At 45.6% G+C, this 18,479-nt stretch overlaps 1 protein-coding gene across 1 annotated transcript in view; it reads right to left on the bottom strand.

Moving 5' to 3' along the window:
• Positions 1-1,660: 1,660 nt before the first annotated feature.
• The window catches only part of TREH (trehalase), a 63,536-nt gene continuing 46,717 nt past the window's right edge, over positions 1,661-18,479 (bottom strand). Inside the window, exons 12-15 of the mRNA XM_066606071.1 lie at positions 14,953-15,064; positions 11,296-11,408; positions 4,259-4,312; positions 1,661-4,032 (exon numbers count right to left, since the gene is read on the bottom strand). Coding sequence (XP_066462168.1) covers positions 3,892-4,032; positions 4,259-4,312; positions 11,296-11,408; positions 14,953-15,064 — 420 coding nt within the window. The 3' untranslated portion in view covers positions 1,661-3,891. The remainder of the gene's footprint in view (positions 4,033-4,258; positions 4,313-11,295; positions 11,409-14,952; positions 15,065-18,479) is intronic.

The raw sequence follows: 18,479 nt of genomic DNA, 5'->3' as shown, positions 1-18,479 counted from the left end.
CCATTCCTCCAAAATATCACCGACTGTCTGTCCGCTGTCTCTAACACTATGTCCTCCCTTTTTCTCAAACTAAACCTCTCTAAAACTGACCTCGTCTTTTCACCTTCCAGCAGACCTCCTCCAACATCTCCATTCCAGTGTCTGGCACCCTCATAACCCCCAGACAGCATGCCCGATGCCTTGGGGTCACACTGGACTGATCTCTCCTTTACCCCCCATATCCAATCTCTGGCCCAAATATGCCACTTGCACCTCAGAAATATTGCTAAAATACGTCCGTTCCTAACCACGGACACGCTAAAGACGCTCGTGGTTGCCCTCATCCACTCCCGGCTTGACTACTGCAACTCGCTACTCATCGGCCTCCCCCGCACTAGACTTGCTCCACTCCAATCCATACTAAATGCAGCAGCTAGACTCATTTTTCTATCCAGTCGTTACTCAGATGCCTCTGCACTATGCCAGTCGCTGCATTGGCTGCCCATCCACTGCAGAACTAAATGTAAACTCCTCTACCTCACTCACAAAGCTCTGCATGGCGCTGCGCCACCATACATCGCCTCCCTACTGTCAGTACACCACCATACATCGCCTCCCTACTGTCAGTATACCACCCAGCGCGCTCACTCCGATCGGCTAACACCCTCAGACTAAACACCCCTGTAATACGAACCTCTCATGCTCGCCTACAGGACTTCACCAGAGCAGCACCCATCCTCTAGAACGCTCTACCCCAAGGCATCCGGACAATTCCCGATGCACAAAATTTCAGACGTGCCTTAAAAAGGCACCTCTTCAGGGAAGCATACCAAATCCCCTGACCTAGTCCCTCGCCCCTCCCTATGGTGTCCCACCCTGTTTGCCTTCTGATAATTGATCTGTACATGAAATTTCCTATTGCCTGTGTTCCCCACCCCCTGCACCTCCTGTACCACCCCCAACCCATTTGTGTCTAACCCAATGTACCTCACATTGCAATTGTTGTATTGTTTGCAATTATCCAGGCCTGAGAGCGCTGCGGAATAAGTTGGCGCTATACAAATAAAGATTATTATTTATTAGACCCCCCAGAGTAAGCCGCGGCGTGCTGGGAGGCTGACGCATTTAAGATGGCCTAGTTTAGCTTTGCCCTCTCTCTACTTGACAGTATTTGTAAATTCCAGATGGAGTGTTCCAGAAGTTGTACTTTTCAATGCTACCATTTAGGCTGGGCCCACACAGGGCGGATTTGTCGCAGTGAAAAAACGCAAGATTTCCGTAGGATAAGCTCAGCTTCAAAACCCGCGGGTTTTGGAGCGGCTTCACTGCATGCTTTTCTGTTGCGGCCGGCTCTGCCATAGGGAGCAAGGAGGCCGTAATGGAAAAAAAAAAGAATGGACAAGCTACGACCTGGGAATCCACGCCACAGCGCTGGCTTTGCCGCGATGGATTGTCGCCCCGCGTGGACAAGACTTTTGACAAATCTCGTCCACATGGCTGGCTAATTCCGGGATTAGCGGCCGCAGCACAATACCGCGGCAAATCTGCCCGGTGTGAACCTAGCCTTAATGTAGCAGATAATACCTCGGAGGGGGCTGAAGTTGCTTTTTTCACACTTTTAATAAAGGAACAGACAACAAAAATTCATTTATATACATAAGGATTGCTCTTTATCAGAGAGATTAAAATTTAATGAAAAGCCCAAATAATTGACATCAAAATGTAAATATGGTGGAAACATAAAGCACAGTCGTGATATCCGGCGTGTATAAACTCTGACTAGTTCACGAAGGCCACCCCACGTGTATACACTTGTAAACATTTGCAGCGGCCTGAACTTGGTCTGTCATAGTAACCGCGGGACGCGAGCGGCTGGAGGAATAAACCGTAGCTACTAAAACACTAAAGTCTTCAGAAATGGAGACGATTCAGAACACGATGCATCAACAAAGGCTTCACGAGGTTTATAAAATCAGATGACCATAAATAGGAGGAATATGTCATTGTTACACACACAGTCACTGACCGAGAACATAGAATGTGCAGGATTTAAAGGGCCACTCCAGTGAAATATTCATTCATGCTGCAGCTAGCTCCCTAGTATATAAGTCGGCTAGTGTTTCCTTGTTTAGTTACTCTTATCTATCTGAAACTCCCCTCCGCCTTCTTCTTCTGATCTCGCTGTGACCACCTGGAAATTACTTGGCTTCATGTTCCTCTAAAGAAGTCAGCATTATTCCCATGTGATATTACATGGACTGTGACACACAAGCTCTACATAGGGTGACACAGGAACTTCTATCACATTACTGCTGATGATTAGAGGCTCCTGTCAGACACGTATAATAGAGGAGATCACAGTCTACCATAAGTATACTGACAGTAAGCTTATGATCTATAGCTTATTTATGAGAATATAGAAGTTAATGATCATCACACTGTCCTCCCTGCAGGCAGAGTTGGTTCTGGCTGTAGCAGGTAATGTGATGCTGTGCTGATGCATGATGGGATTGATAGCACAGAAGTGAAGGAGAAAGCAGCATCAAGATAGTCTGATACTGATCAGATTAGGGGACTGTACTGCATGGAAGTGACTGCAATATACAGAGGAGAACTCCAGAGTTTGACAGGCCATCAGGTGAGGGGAGCAGGGATAGAGAAATGTGTTTATAGTGAAGTGGCCCTTTAAAAGGGTTTTCTGGGACTTTAATATTGATGGTTTATCCTTAAGTTAGGTCATCGATATTAATTAGGTTGGAGTCAGACTCCCAGAACTCTCCGACCTGATCAGCTGATTGAACGGGCCGTGGCGTTCAGTTAGGTGCTGCAGCCTCTTTACTGTTTAGTAGGTACAGCTCTGGACATTTTGTAGTGGCTGTGCCTGGTACTGCAGCTCAGTAACGCTCACTTCAGCATGAAGTGAGCTGCAGTACAAAATGTATGAAACTGCCTGGTAACAATGAAGAGGCTGCAGCACTCGCCCAAGCACCATAGCCCCTTCAATCAGCAAATCAATGGGCGTGTCGGGAGTTGGACCCCCACCAGTCTGATATTGATAACCTATCCTCAATATTAACACCTTAGTGGCGGCCTATCTTGGGCCTAAGGATGCAGCGATTGTGGGGGATTTTCATCTCCAGTATTCACAATCCATAATTTTATTTTTCCGCTGACACGGTCGTATGAGGGGTGTTTCTTGCATGACGAACTGTAGTTTTGTATTGGTACCAGTTTTGGGGAACATATAATATATTGTACAAATTTTATACATTTCTTTGAAGGGCAATAAAAGAAAAATCAATCCTGCCATTGTTTTTTAGGGTTCTTTTTACAGCGTTAATCGTTCACCATAAATGACATCATACATTTTCCTGTGGGTTGGTATGATGACGTCACTACCAAAATTATATTTTTCACGTTTTTTCCCCCTTTGCATAATAAAGCATTTATTTGCATCACTGCGTTCAAAGTCCCTTAACATTAGTTTTCCATCCACAGGGCTCCGTGGGGGCTTGTTTTTTGCTTGACGAGCTGTAGTTTTTATTGATACCATTTTGGAGTACATACAGCATTTTTAGTAACTTTTACTGCTTTTTGGGGGAATTGAAATGAGCAAAAAAAAGCATCTCGGCTCCTTGTTCTGTTTTTTTTTTTTTTATGACATTTGCTGTCCAGGATAAATCAGTTTATTGTACAAGTCGTTACGGATGCGACAGCTTCTGAGTCTGTGCCATCCAAAGCACGTAAAATGTACACCCATTTGCGCCTGCTTCCCTGCCAGGATGTAGATTTGCACCCTGGGGCAAGTAGGAGTTAAAGTCCCATAAATCCTGCCATTAATATTGAAGTCCTGGAAAACCCCTTTAACAACAGGCAGATAAAGAAGAGCTCGTCAGACAAACAAGTGAGGCTTTATACCCATAGAGCAATGAGTAATACAGGCAGAGCAAACATGATTCCCGAGAAGGAGATGCTGACGGCGGCGCTGGTGAGGCGAGCCCGGTAGAGGTGCAGCAGCTGCATGACCACTCCGTTGGTCCATCCAAAGCCCAGCTGTGGAGAAGGAGAGAACAGGATGGTGAGAGGGACCACTAAAGTCACCGAGGGAGTTAGCCAGATGGGTAGAGTCTTTACACAAAAAAGTATATCCCGAGGTGTAGAAGTATATACCTCTGATCATGGAAGTCACTGGCCAATGTAAACGTGACTATACATTGGTCTACTTCACCTCCACTTAAAGAAAAGTCTTCAAGGGATTCTTTGCTAATTGCCCTCTTACCTGTACTTCATATTCCCCTCCTCCGCCTGGTTTGCCATCACCTTCAACGTCATACTGTAAGTGGGCAAAGAATGCCAAAGTTAGCGTCAGCGCAGTCACCCTGACGACCCGTTATTATTTATGGACAATATTTACATTTACAGTTAGGGCCAGAAATATTTGGACAGTAACACAATTTTCGCGAGTTGGGCTCTGCATGCCACCGCATTGGATTTGAAATGAAGCCTCTACAACAGAATTCAAGTGCAGATTGTAACGTTTAATTTAAAGGGTTGAACAAAAATATCTGATAGAAGATGTAGGAATTGTACACATTTCTTTACAAACACTCCACATTTTAGGAGCTCAAAAGTAATTGGACAAATAAACATAACCCAAACAAAATATTTTTTTTCAATATTTTGTTGCGAATCCTTTGGAGGCAATCACTGCCTTAAGTCTGGAACCCATGGACATCACCAAACGCTGGGTTTCCTCCTTCTTAATGCTTTGCCAGGCCTTTACAGCCGCAGCCTTCAGGTCTTGCTTGTTTGTGGGTCTTTCCGTCTGAAGTCTGGATTTGAGGGTGCGGGCAGACGAGCGCATAAACGGCGCGTTTTTGCGACCAAACGTATATACGTGACCATCTGAGGCAATGGTTTCGAATGTATTCGTTCACATGGGCGATTTTACGGCGCGTAAAAACGGCAATTCGAAAAAAAACGGAACATATGCGACCGAAATACGCGCCAACGCATATTCGATCGCCGAAAAGACCGTTTGCAAAGTAGGAACAAACGAAAATACGCTTTCTAGCTCTGGTCGTGATCGGTGAAAAACGATCGCTCGGGCGATTATACGTTGCGCTCGTGCGAACGTAAATACGCCTACGCTCGTCTGCCCGCACCCTGAGCAAGTGAAATGCATGCTCAATTGGTTTAAGATCTGGTGGTTGACTTGGCCATTGCAGAATGTTCCACTTTTTTGCACTCATGAACTCCTGGGTAGCTTTGGCTGTATGCTTGGGGTCATTGTCCATCTGTACTGTGAAGCGCCGTCCGATCAACTTTGCAGCATTTGGCTGAATCTGGGCTGAAAGTATATCCCGGTACACTTCAGAATTCATCCGGCTACTCTTGTCTGCTGTTATGTCATCAATAAACACAAGTGACCCAGTGCCATTGAAAGCCATGCATGCCCATGCCATCACGTTGCCTCCACCATGTTTTACAGAGGATGTGGTGTGCCTTGGATCATGTGCCGTTCCCTTTATTCTCCAAACTTTTTTCTTCCCATCATTCTGGTACAGGTTGATCTTTCTCTCATCTGTCCATAGAATACTTTTCCAGAACTGGGCTGGCTTCTTGAGGTGTTTTTCGGCAAATGTAACTCTGGCCTGTCTATTTTTGGAATTGATGAATGGTTTGCATCTAGATGTGAACCCTTTGTATTTACTTTCATGGAGTCTTCTCTTTACTGTTGACTTAGAGACAGATACACCTACTTCCCTGAGAGTGTTCTGGACTTCAGTTGATGTTGTGAACGGGTTCTTCTTCACCAAAGAAAGTATGCGGCGATCATCCACCACCGTTGTCTTCCGTGGACGCCCAGGCCTTTTTGAGTTCCCAAGCTCACCAGTGAATTCCTTTTTTCTCAGAATGTACCCGACTGTTGATTTTGCTACTCCAAGCATGTCTGCTATCTCTCTGATGGATCTTTTCTTTTTTTTCAGCCTCAGGATGTTCTGCTTCACCTCAATTGAGAGTTCATTTGACCGCATGTTGTCTGGTCACAGCAACAGCTTCCAAATCCAAAACCACACACCTGGAATCAACCCCAGACCTTTTAACTACTTAATTGATTACAGGTTAACGAGGGAGACGCCTTCTGAGTTAATTGCAGCCCTTAGAGTCCATTGTCCAATTACTTTTGGTCCCTTGAAAAAGAGGAGGCTATGCATTACAGAGCTATGATTCCTAAACCCTTTCTCCGATTTGGATGTGGAAACTCTCATATTGCAGCTGGGAGTGTGCACTTTCAGCCCATATTATATATATAATTGTATTTCTGAACATGTTTTTGTAAACAGCTAAAATAACAAAACTTGTGTCACTGTCCAAATATTTCTGGCCCTAACTGTATTTGGGGTATTTACACAATTTGAAGGGGAAGTATCACCAAGATTTTGTGTTAATTAAAAGGAGAGAAACATTCAGGTTTTTTAAAATCTGTTTTAATTCTATTGTCTGTACATGATTACGGGGGGCGGCCATCTTTCCTGAGCACCATTTACCAGCATTCACACAATGCACAGGCGCTGACACATTGACTTCTATGGTAGACTGCTCTAGGCATGCACGGTGGCCTGTGCAGACCACAGCCCCCTGTCATCCCCCAGTCATATGTATTGGTATTGTGCCCATTGACGCTGAAGGGATCTGCAGTAATCGGTCTGCAGTGAGTATTTCCTAGTTGTTCTTGCAGGTAACCAGAATGTAATACAATCCTATGCCTGTGTAGAGGGTAGAACATTTGCCACTTAGTAAGGGCATGGGCACATTTTGTGGTCTAATCATAGTTTATTGTTGCAATTACCATAAAACTGCATTAAAACACCATGGTTTCCACAAAACCACAGCATTTTGATGCAATTTCATGGAAATAAACTGTGATTTCATTGCTGTGTGTGAATAAATGCTAGCACAGGAAAGGGACCCCAATTCTCCCTTCAACCTGTGATCACGCATTTTACACACACACAAAAAATACAACTCCAATTCCCAAAAAGTTGGGATGCTGTATGACATACAGATACGTGTAAGGAAAAAAGGAATGCAATGCTTCAGAAATCTCATCTAACCATGTTTTATTCACAATAGAACGTAGCGGGGCGGGGTGGGGGGGGGGGGGGCCATTGTTCCATTTCATTTATATCTAATTTAGAAATTGATGGCAGTAATAATCTCACAAATGTGGAGATGGGTAACAAAAGGCTGGAAAAGTAAGTGGTACTAATGAAAGCAGCTCTGTAGGGTCAATTTCCTACGAAGTCAAATGACTGTGTATAAAGAGAGCATGTTAGAGAGGCAGAGTCTCTGATACACCAAAATGGACAAAAGTCACCAATCTATGAAAAACTGCATCTAATAATTGTGGAACAATTTCAGAAAAATGTTCCTCAACGTAAAATTGTGAAGACTTTGACTATCCACCATCTACATTACATAACATCATCAAAAGAGTCAGAGAATCTGGACAAATTCATGTGCACAAGGGACAAGGCCAATGGTCGGTATTGGATGCTGGAGATCTACGGGCCCTCAGGCGGCGCTGCATTACAAACAGGCATAATTCTGTAATGTAATCACAGCATGGGCTCAGGAATACTTCCAGACATCACTGTGAACACAGATCGCTGTATAATCCACAAATACAAGTTAAAGCTGTATCCTGCAGAGAAGAAGACATATCTACACAATCCAGAAACGCCGGCGTCTTCTCGGGGCCAAAGCTCATGTACAATGACTGAGGCAAAATAGAAATTATTTTTAGAAACCACAGACCCCGTGTCCTGCAGACTCAAGAGGAGAGGAACCATCCAGCTTGTTATCAGCACACAGTTCTGCATTTCGGATGGGGTTGCATTACTGCCTATGGCATGGGCAGCGCACACATCCTGACCGGCACTACCAATGCTGACAGTATATAGAGGTTGTAGAACAACATATGCCCTTATCCACACAACATCTCTTTGAGGTAAGACCTTGTATATTTCAGCAAGACAATGCTATACCACGTACTGCATCCATGACAACAGCATGGCGGTATAGAAGAAGAGTCCGGGGTGAACCGACCGCCTGCAGTCAAGACCTTCCACCATATACTACATCCATCACAACAGTTTCACAGGACAAGAGTCCGGGGTGAACCAGCCGCCTGCAGTCCAGACCTTCCACCACATACTGCATCATCACAACAGTATGGCTTCACGGGAGAAGAGTCCGGGGTGAATTGGCCACCTGCAGTCCAGACCTTCCACCATATACTGCATCCATCACAACAGCATGGCTTAACAGAAGAAGAGTCTGGGGCGAACCGGCTGCCTGCAGTCCGGACCTTCCATCACATACTACATCCATCACAACAGCTTCACAGGAGAAGAGTCCAGGGTGAACTGACCGCCTGTAGTCCGGACCTTCCACCACATAATACATCCATCACAACAGCTTCACAGAAGAGTCCAGGGTGAACCGGCCGCCTAAAATCCAGACCTTCCATCACATACTACATCCATCACAACAGCTTCACAGGAGAAGAGTCCAGGGTGAACCGACCGCCTGTAGTCCGGACCTTCCACCACATAATACATCCATCACAACAGCTTCACAGAAGAGTCTGGGGTGAACTGGGCGTCTGCAGTACAGACCTTCCACCACATGCTACAACCATCACAACAGCCTCACAGGAGAAGAGTCCGGGGTGAACCAGCCGCCTGCAGTCCAGACCTTCCACAACATACTACATCCATCACAAGAGCATGGCTTCACAGGAGAAGAGTCCGGGGTGAACCAGTCGCCTGCAGTCCAGACCTTTCACCATATACTACATCCATCACAAGAGCATGGCTTCACAGGAGAAGAGTCTGGGGGGAACCGGCCATCTGCAGTCCGGACCTTCCACCATATACTACATCCATCACAACAGCTTCATGGGAGAAGAGTCCGGGGTGAACCGTCTGCCTGCAGTCCAGACCTTTCACCACATACTACATCCATCACAACAGCATGGAGGCACAGGAGAAGAGTCCGGGGTGAACCGGCCGCCTGCAGTCCAGACCTTCCACCATATACTGCATCCATCACAACAGCATGGCTTCACAGGAGAAGAGTCCGGGGTGAACCGGCCGCCTGCAGTCCAGACCTTTCACCATATACTGCATCCATCACAACAGCATGGCTTCACAGGAGAAGAGTCCGGGGTGAACCGACCGCCTGCAGTCCAGACCTTCCACCATATACTACATCCATCACAACAGCTTCACAGGAGAAGGGTCAGGGGTGAACCGGCCGCCTGCAGTCCAGACCTTCCACCATATACTACATCCATCACAACAGTATGGCTTCACAGGAGAAGAGTCCGGAGTGAACCGGCCGCCTGCAGTCCAGACCTTCCACTATATACTGCATCCATCACTACAGCTTCACAGGAGAAGAGTCCGGGGTGAACCGACCGCCTGCAGTCCAGACCTTCCACCAGTAGAAAACATTTGCTACTTTATGAAACAAAACATCTGGCAAAGATGACCGAGGACTGCGGAGCAGCTAGAATCCTACATCGCACTATAATGGGACAACATTCCTCTCCTAAAACTAGGGGATGCTCACAATGGTAGACACGGCTCGCCCAACTTTTGTGAGGTGTTGCCATGAATTTCTAAATGAGTTAATTTTTTTTTTAATGAATTGGAAAAATTCCCCCCCCCCCCCCCCCGGCCCCTCTGGTGTGTTCTATTGGGAATAAAATGTGGTTAGATGAGATCTACAGATTATTGCATTGTTTTAATCTTTACATTTATTTACATTGTACACAGCGGCCCAACTTCTTTGGAATTGAGATTGTAAAAGAAAAAAATAGTTATAGTTAAAAAAGACAAAAATAGTCGAGGAATCTGTTATACCACATCCCAACAAATCATTCCCCGTCACTTTGTTGCCTACTTACATATCCCACATTTTAACTCTGGGCAGGAAGCGCACTAGAAAAAATGGTGACTTTCCCAGGAGTTACACGAAGATGTAGGTGGGGCGGAGGGAGCACATTTGGCGCCACAATATATTGGAGAGTGCGGAGGGTATTTTTTATATAAATTTGGTTAAACCACAACGTTCCTGGATTACTGAGAGTCGCAGCGGTCAGACCCCAGCAATCAGACGTTTATACCCTCTACTTTGGAGAGGGAATAAATATCTTGGGTGGTAAAACTCCTTTAAGGCTTAATGTCCACGGGCAGAATTGGGGAATCCACACGGAGCACCCGCATGGACGATCCGCAGTTCAAGCCACATACAGAGAAAGATGGTGTCCGCACTGGAATTACAGCATGCGGATTTGTTTTGTGGACCTTTTGGTCTGGAGAACACATCGCAACATGCCCCATTTCAGTGCGGATCCCGCACGGACGGCTTTCATGGAAATCAATGGAAGCTGCCCATCCACAATTGAATTGCAGATTGCACAGGAAAGCAGGTGTTAAGAAAAAATTGTACTGCACATGGGCACTGGCCGGTTTGCCCGCACACGTCCGCAGACCAGAAAAGAGAAGACCTGGACAGGATGCAGAAGATCCGGACAGGTAATGCAGGCTTCTCGGCCGCGGGGAGGGCCGGATTCTGCTGCGGGATCCTTCATGCAGAATTCTATACGCCACTGGACATGAGTACTAAGGCTTCGCAGGCGAAGCAATATTACAGATACATGCAGTAGACACCTGTAATACTGCTTCCATAGAAATCTATGGGCTCATGTAGGTAAACAGAGGCATAGAAAGGCCTTTTTTCTCACAGTCAGAATGCATCTGTGAAAAAAATGCGGCAGATGTTTTACAGCAGCACACAGAATGTGTAATACAGAGCTACAGAGACTCCTAGAGCCGCCAAGATTCACACACTCAAATCCACCATGTCCATGAGGCTCTGATGTGCTATGTGGGACCTGCTGACATGTTCTGCCCAAGGCCTTCTAATGTGCAGGAGGTCTTATGATGTGCAGGACCTTCCAATGTGCAGGAGGCCTTATCATGTGCAGGACCTTCCAATGTGCAGGAGGCCTTATGATATGCAGGACCTTCTAATGTGCAGGAGGCCTTATGATATGCAGGACCTTCCAATGTGCAGGAGGCCTTATGATGTGCAGGACCTTCCAATGTGCAGGAGGCCTTATGATGTGCAGGACCTTCCAATGTGCAGGAGGCCTTATGATGTGCAGGACCTTCCAATGTGCAGGAGGTCTTATGATGTGCAGGACCTTTAGGCAAATAACCCATTAAAGTGACAACTTACTTTTTCAAACATGGCTTTGTACTCCTTATAAGCATGATAGTTCACTGTGACCCACTTTTGTGCTAAACTAAATGCAATGTCCATGGCTGTTTTAGATTGGGTCTTCTCCAAACCTGCCAGAGATGAAACAATGATTACATGTCATGCATAAAGGTTACAATAAATTCCACTAGAAATTGTGGAAAATTTTCACTTCATAGAACAGTCATAATAAGGTCCAGAGTCTTTGGTAAGTTGTCCAGGATGTGAAAAGCATGGCTGTTCTCTTTATAAAAACAGCGCCACACTTGTCCGCGGGTTGTGTCCGGTGCCGCTGAAGGAGTGAAGCTGTGATCCGGCGCACAACCTGTGGATATGAGACCTTTTAATTGTTAACAATTGTTAACAAAAAGTTATAATGTTATAGTGAGTTTTCCAAGCTACTCAGGGTTCTTCCTCAGGCATAATGGAACAGATCTAAAGACGTATTTATATAAAAACACATGATCACACGGGAGGGCACAAACACAGTGCGATTAATTTGCACTTGAAACGAATTCCAGAACAGGATAAGAGGGCGCAGACATGATGTGATTAATGGCACTTAGATAAATAACAGAAAGGGGTGAGCATAACAGTAAATAATTCGTCCAGTAACAAGGAATGGTAAAGTTTTATGGTCTCTAAATTGATGTTAGGGGGTCACCACTAAGCTAATGTGTTACCTCTGTTCTGGGTTTCTCATATCTCATAATCTCCACTGATGCAGAAATCCCCTCCAAGATTTATTCAGTTTTTGAAGGTATCAAAGTTATTTATAAACTTATATTCCCAAATTCTTCTGTGATGTTGGGACTTAAAATTTCCTTTAAAGGGGTTTTGTCATAAAAAAAAATTCTATACTCTTCTATTCCTCACCTGGCAGACTGCTTACCGCATCTTCCCCTTGCTGATCTTCTCCATTTCCCCGGGTCACGTCACCTCCAGCCAGCTGGATCCTCTTCTTCTTGTTGTATTCTTCTTCCTGCCCAGCAATGTATGCTACGTCACTGTGACGTAGCGTTCACTGGCTAGGAAGGAATGCTGAACTATTGCAGAGACTGCGCACAAGCACAGTTTTTGCAATAGCTCAGCACTCCCTGCTAAGCAGTGAACGCTACGTCACTAGTGACATAGCGTACATTGCCGGTCAGGAAGAAGAATGCCTGTGAATGGACAGTTCGTCACAGGAAGCAGAAGAATCAACCAGCTAGAGGTGAGGTGACTTTCCCCGGGACTGCAGGAGACAGGAGAAGATCGGCGGGGAGAAGATGAGGTAAGAAGACTGCCTATTTTTTTATAATGACAAAACCCTTTTAAGTATAATAACTTTCATATGTTGTGTCCGTGACTCGACCTCATCCTCGCTCTCAGTTTTTGTCCTGTTTCCCCAATATTAAGCCCCCCAACAGGACATTTACTGCACCGGATCAGGTACACAACATCAGAGGTGGAATATGTGAATGTCCTGGGATCTTATAGTCCTGCTGTGTGTTGGGGATCCGTATCCTGTCCGCGGTCCGTACATGTCAGCAGGTCTTACAGCTCCTTACATTACAGGGATAAGTTCCTTCTTGTGTGTCAGAGGACAATGCACTCCTGATTATAAAGTGCCTCAGACTTGGAGATTGCCTGTAACACAGAAGGGGGGGGGGGTCCGGAAATATGGCAGTCAGACGGTCATCCTTGTGTAGGTATGGTGGAGTTTCTTTGTAGTCTTCCTTAGTACCACTAGCTGTGAGTTGTAGGGCACTACTAGAGGCACACGACTGTTTCCTTCCTTCTCTGTTTATTGGAGTAGTTGATTCTGGGGGATCCTGGTTATTTGGTTATCAGTTGAGGTGAGATGGTGACCCTGATTTATAAATGTCCTTTTGAGGTAGTATAGATGTTTCTCCCTTTCTGTTGGGTTGGAGTAGATCCGGTTGTATCTGATGACCTGGCTGTAGGCGGACTTTTTGATATGTTTAGGGTGGACGCTGTCCCATCTAAGGTATGTGGGCCGATCAATCATTTTTTTGTATAGGGATGTCTGCATTGAGTTGTTTGAAACTTTTATAGTGTTGCCCAAAAGTTGATTTCTGTATCTGAGTAGCTTAATGCCAGGTTTATGGTGGGTGGGATGCATTGAATCTCTCTTGGAATTTTCTTAGTTCTTGTTCGGTGTGGGTCCAGATGATCATGATGTCATCAGTGGAGCAGAAGTAGGCCAATGGTTTGCTGGGGCAGGAGGCAAGGAAGTCACTCTCCAATTTTGCCATGAAAAGGTTGGCATTTTGCGGTGCCATTTTCCTGCCTGGTGGTCCCGGTGAGTTGCAGGAATATTTCTTTGCCAAATGAGAAATAATTGTGTGTGGGGATAAATCTTGTGAGCTGTAACACTGATTCAGAGGTGACCCCATTGGCCTTAAGGTGTGCCTGGCAGGCGGTCAGTCCATCTTCATGTGGGATGTTGGAGTATAAGGACTAAAAATCCATGGTGACCAGGATGGTGCCATCTGGGAGGCCTATGGTTGGCAGTTTGTTCAGTAGGTCTGTGGTGTCCTGCAAGTAGCTGGTTGTGTTTCTCACCAGTGGTTCGAGGACACCTATCCATTCTGAGATTCCTTCAGGGTTCCCACACCTAAGATAATTGGCCTCCCTGGGTTGCCAGCTTTGTGTAGTTTGGGAAGCATGTAAAATGTTCCAACCCCGGGGTTCTCTAGTATCCAGTATATGCTCATTCCTTTCTGGTATTTATCTAAGTGCTATTGATCACAACATGTCTGTGCCCTCTTATCTGGTTCTGGAATTTGTTTCAACTGCTAATTAATCGCACCATGTTTGTGCCCTCCCGTGTGCTCATGGGTATGTTTTTATATAACTATGTCTTTACAGCTGTTTCATTTAGCCTGAGGAAGAACCCTGAGTAGGTTGGAAAGCTCGCTGTGACATCATGTGTTTTTGTAGCCATTAAAAGGTATCATATCTACAAGATTACTTGGTTTCTCTAACTGAGAACATTCAGACTCTTCATGCCGCTTGTAACTGGCAGCGCACTGATGCTCTGGGTAAGAAGAAAAATCACAAGTCCCATTATGGTCCGTTTTCAGGTACTAGAATATGCCCATAGAGGTTAGTGAGTGCGCAAAAGAAAAGGAGCGCACAGATGGCATCCGAATCAATTCAGTTTTCCCTGATCATTGCTAAACGAGTCTAGAACAATTAGGCCTAAGGTTTTTGTCATGTCTGAAGAAAAAAGGGCGACACATGGAAGAAATACGGAAAGGTATACGGATGTTACACAGACATTGACACTGATTTATTCTTCATGGTCTGAAGTCGTATACACCCGTGAGGATAAACCCGCCATAATTACACTGCATGCGCCACTTCGGGCAGGGAAGAAACCTCCAATTTCTCTGAGAGTGTTGCGCTTTTTCTCTTCTAATGTGCGAGCCTCATTCAAGTGGAATCTGTTGCAAATACGTCAAAAACACAGAAAGTAACCTAACTGATGTAATTGAAAGCTCCCAATCACGCCAACGCCTCATTCTGCGAACGCATACTAACTTTTCCCCCTTTGACGTTAATGGACAATTTGGCAGAACAGGAGAGGTAAGCAACCACAGAATGACTTGTATCTCCAGAGATTATCACCTTCAATCACCATGTGCTGCAGCGGAGGCCAGGCGTTCGGAAGATCCCACTGCTGACCAGTAGCGTTTAAAGACGTTGGGAGTCCGTTGGGATAAGACAGCGCTCTACTTCTCTGCAAGATACAGGACTGCACTTCAGACTGGCAGACAATGATACCATCACTTATAGACAGTTACATAGAGAACAATACTGTGAGAACATTCCTCCCCGTCGGCACAATCCTGGGGATGCCAAATCTATACCGTTTTTTTAAATGTTTTTCTATTTTTGTACACTTAAAGCACGTCCTCTTAAAGATCTGCTCTTCTTGTCGCCGCATTCCAAGAACCATAATGTTTTTATTTGTCCATCAATGGAGCCTTATGAGGCCTTTTCTTGCAGGACAAGTTGTATTTTTATATATAATGCACTGAAAAACGTGTGAAAAAAGAAAGATTAAAGGGGTTGTCCCGCGGCAGCAAGTGGGGGTATACACTTCTGTATGGCCATATTAATGCACTTTGTAATATACATTGTGCATTAATTATGAGCCATACCGAAGTTATTCACTTACCCCTCCATTGCTGGTGTCCCCGTCTCCATGGTGCCGTCTAATTTCGATGTCTTCTGGCGTTTTTAGACGCGCTTGCGCAGTCCGGTCTTCTGGCTGGTGAATGGGGCCGCTCGTGCCGGAGAGCTGCTCACCGCGTCGTCATCGTAGCTCCGCCCCGTCACGTGTGCCGATTCCAGCCAATCAGGAGGCTGGAATCGGCAATGGAACGCAAGGAAGGAGAAGAAAATCCACGGTGCACCATGGGAGAAGACCCGCGGTGCACCGTGGGAGAAGACCAGCGGCACCATCTTTAAAAGAAGAAAAGAAGAAGCTGCAGAACGCTGATGCAGGTAAGCGCAATGTGCTTTTTAAAAACTAACCAATGCTTTCTTTTTAACAGGGCAGAATGCGGGGGTAAGTGAAAAAAAAATTTTCGCTTTCGCCGCGGGACAACCCCTTTAATGCAGTAGGACTGAAGAAAAATAAAAACACAATTCCACCATTATGTATTGGATTTCATTTTTACCGCATTTATGGTGTAGTAAACCTGATCTTAACTTTATTCTGTGGGTCAGTATGTTAACGGCATTACCGCTGACTGTAACAAGGGGGCGCTCTAATAACTATATATAATATATCAGGGGTCAGTACAGAGATCTCTCCCTTCATCTATTATACCCAGGACTGTAACAAGGGGGCGCTCTAATAACTATGTATAATATATCAGGGGTCAGTACAGAGATCTCTCCCATCATCTATTATACCCAGGACTGTAACAAGGGGGCGCTCTAATAACTATGTATAATATATTAGGGTCAGTACAGAGATCTCTCTATCATCAATTATACCCAGGACTGTAACAAGGGGGCACTCTAATAACTATGTATAGATATATCAGGAGTCAGTACAGAGATCTCTCCCATCATCTATTATACCCAGGACGGTAACAAGGGGGCGCTCTAATAACTATGTATAGATATATCAGGGGTCAGTACAGAGATCTCTCCCATCATCTATTATACCCAGGACTGTAACAAGGGGGCGCTCTAATAACTATGTATAATATATCAGGGGTCAGTACAGAGATCTCTCCCATCATCTATTATACCCAGGACTGTAACAAGGGGGCGCTCTAATAACTATGTATAATATATCAGGGGTCAGTACAGAGATCTCTACCATCATCTATTATACTCCAGGACTGTAACAAGGGGGCGCTCTAATAACTATGTATAGATATACCAGGGGTCAGTACAGAGATCTCTCCCATCATCTATTATACCCAGGACTGTAACAAGGGGCCTCTAATAACTATGTACAATATATCAGGGGTCAGTACAGAGATCTCTCCCATCATCTATTATACCCAGGACTGTAACAAAGGGGCTCTAATAACTATGTATAGATATATTAGGGGTCAGCACAGAGATCTCTACCATTATCTATTACACCTGGACTGTAACAAGGGGGCGCTCTAATAACTATGTATAGATATATCAGGGGTCAGTACAGAGATCTCTCCCATCATCTATTATACCCAGGACTGTAACAAGGGGCCTCTAATAACTATGTACAATATATCAGGGGTCAGTACAGAGATCTCTCCCATCATCTATTATACCCAGGACTGTAACAAAGGGGCTCTAATAACTATGTATAGATATATTAGGGGTCAGCACAGAGATCTCTACCATTATCTATTACACCTGGACTGTAACAAGGGGGCGCTCTAATAACTATGTATAGATATATCAGGGGTCAGTACAGAGATCTCTTCCATCATCTATTATACCCAGGACTGTAACAAGGGGGCGCTCTAATAACTATGTATAGGTATATCAGGGGTCAGTACAGAGATCTCTAGCATCATCTATTATACCCAGGACTGTAACAAGGGGTTCTTTACTGTAAGAGCAGTGAGCCTATGGAACTCTCTGCCTGAGGTTGTGGTGATGGGGACTCACTAATAGAGGGGCCTGGAGGGTAATAATATTACTTATTACATCACTGATTACTTCGGAAGAGTCAGTGATACTGGTATTTCCACCCTCCACTAACCGACCTCATCCTGACATCTCCATCTCAGTGTGTGGCACCATAACTTCCAGCACGCCCGCTGCCTTGGGGTTACATTCGACTCCGATCTCTCCTTTACCCCCTGTATCCAATCTCTGGCCCGAACACGTCAGCTGCACCTCAAGAACATCACAAGACTCCGTCCTTTTTCCCCCATGGACACGCTAAAAATGCTCACTGTTGCCCTCTCGCCTCGATTATTGCAACTCGTTGCTGATCGGCCTCCCCGCACCAGACTCCACCCTCTCCAATCCATCCTGAATGCGGCAGCCAGGCTCATCTTCCTGTCCAGACGCTCCTCGGACGCCTCTGCCCTGTGCCGGTCACTGCACTGGCTGCCCGTTAAATACAGAATTCAATTTAAACTCGCTACCTTCATCCATAAAGCCTCCACAGCGCAGCGCCCCCTATATTGTATCCCTCATCCACAGCGCAGCGCCCCCCTATATTGTATCCCTCATCCACAGTGCAGCGCCCCCCTATATTGTATCCCTCATCCACAGTGCAGCGCCCCCCTATATTGTATCCCTCATCCACAGCACAGCGCCCCCCTATATCGCCTCCCTCATCTAAATCCATCAACCAGCCCGGGCTCTCCGCTCTGCTAACGAAACCAGACTGAGCGCCCCTTTAATTCGCACCTCTCATTCCCGCCTCCAAGACTTCTCCAGAGCAGCACCGGTCCTCTGGAACGCACTACCAAAGGATACCCGAACAATCCAGGACTCACAGAACTTCAGGCGTGCTCTAAAAACGCACCTCTTCAGGGAGGCATACCGCATTCCCTAAGAAAAAAACCTCTCTGTACTCCGCCTGATAACATGCTCCCTGACCTACTGACTGCAATCCCTGCTAGCCGTCATAAACCGCTCCTGCAGTCATACCAATTCTGCCGTCACACGGCTAAATGTCTGACCAT

Source organism: Eleutherodactylus coqui, chromosome 6, assembly GCF_035609145.1.
Source record: "Eleutherodactylus coqui strain aEleCoq1 chromosome 6, aEleCoq1.hap1, whole genome shotgun sequence".
Taxonomy (NCBI): Eukaryota; Metazoa; Chordata; class Amphibia; order Anura; family Eleutherodactylidae; genus Eleutherodactylus; species Eleutherodactylus coqui.
This window is presented reverse-complemented; position numbering and strand designations above follow the sequence as displayed.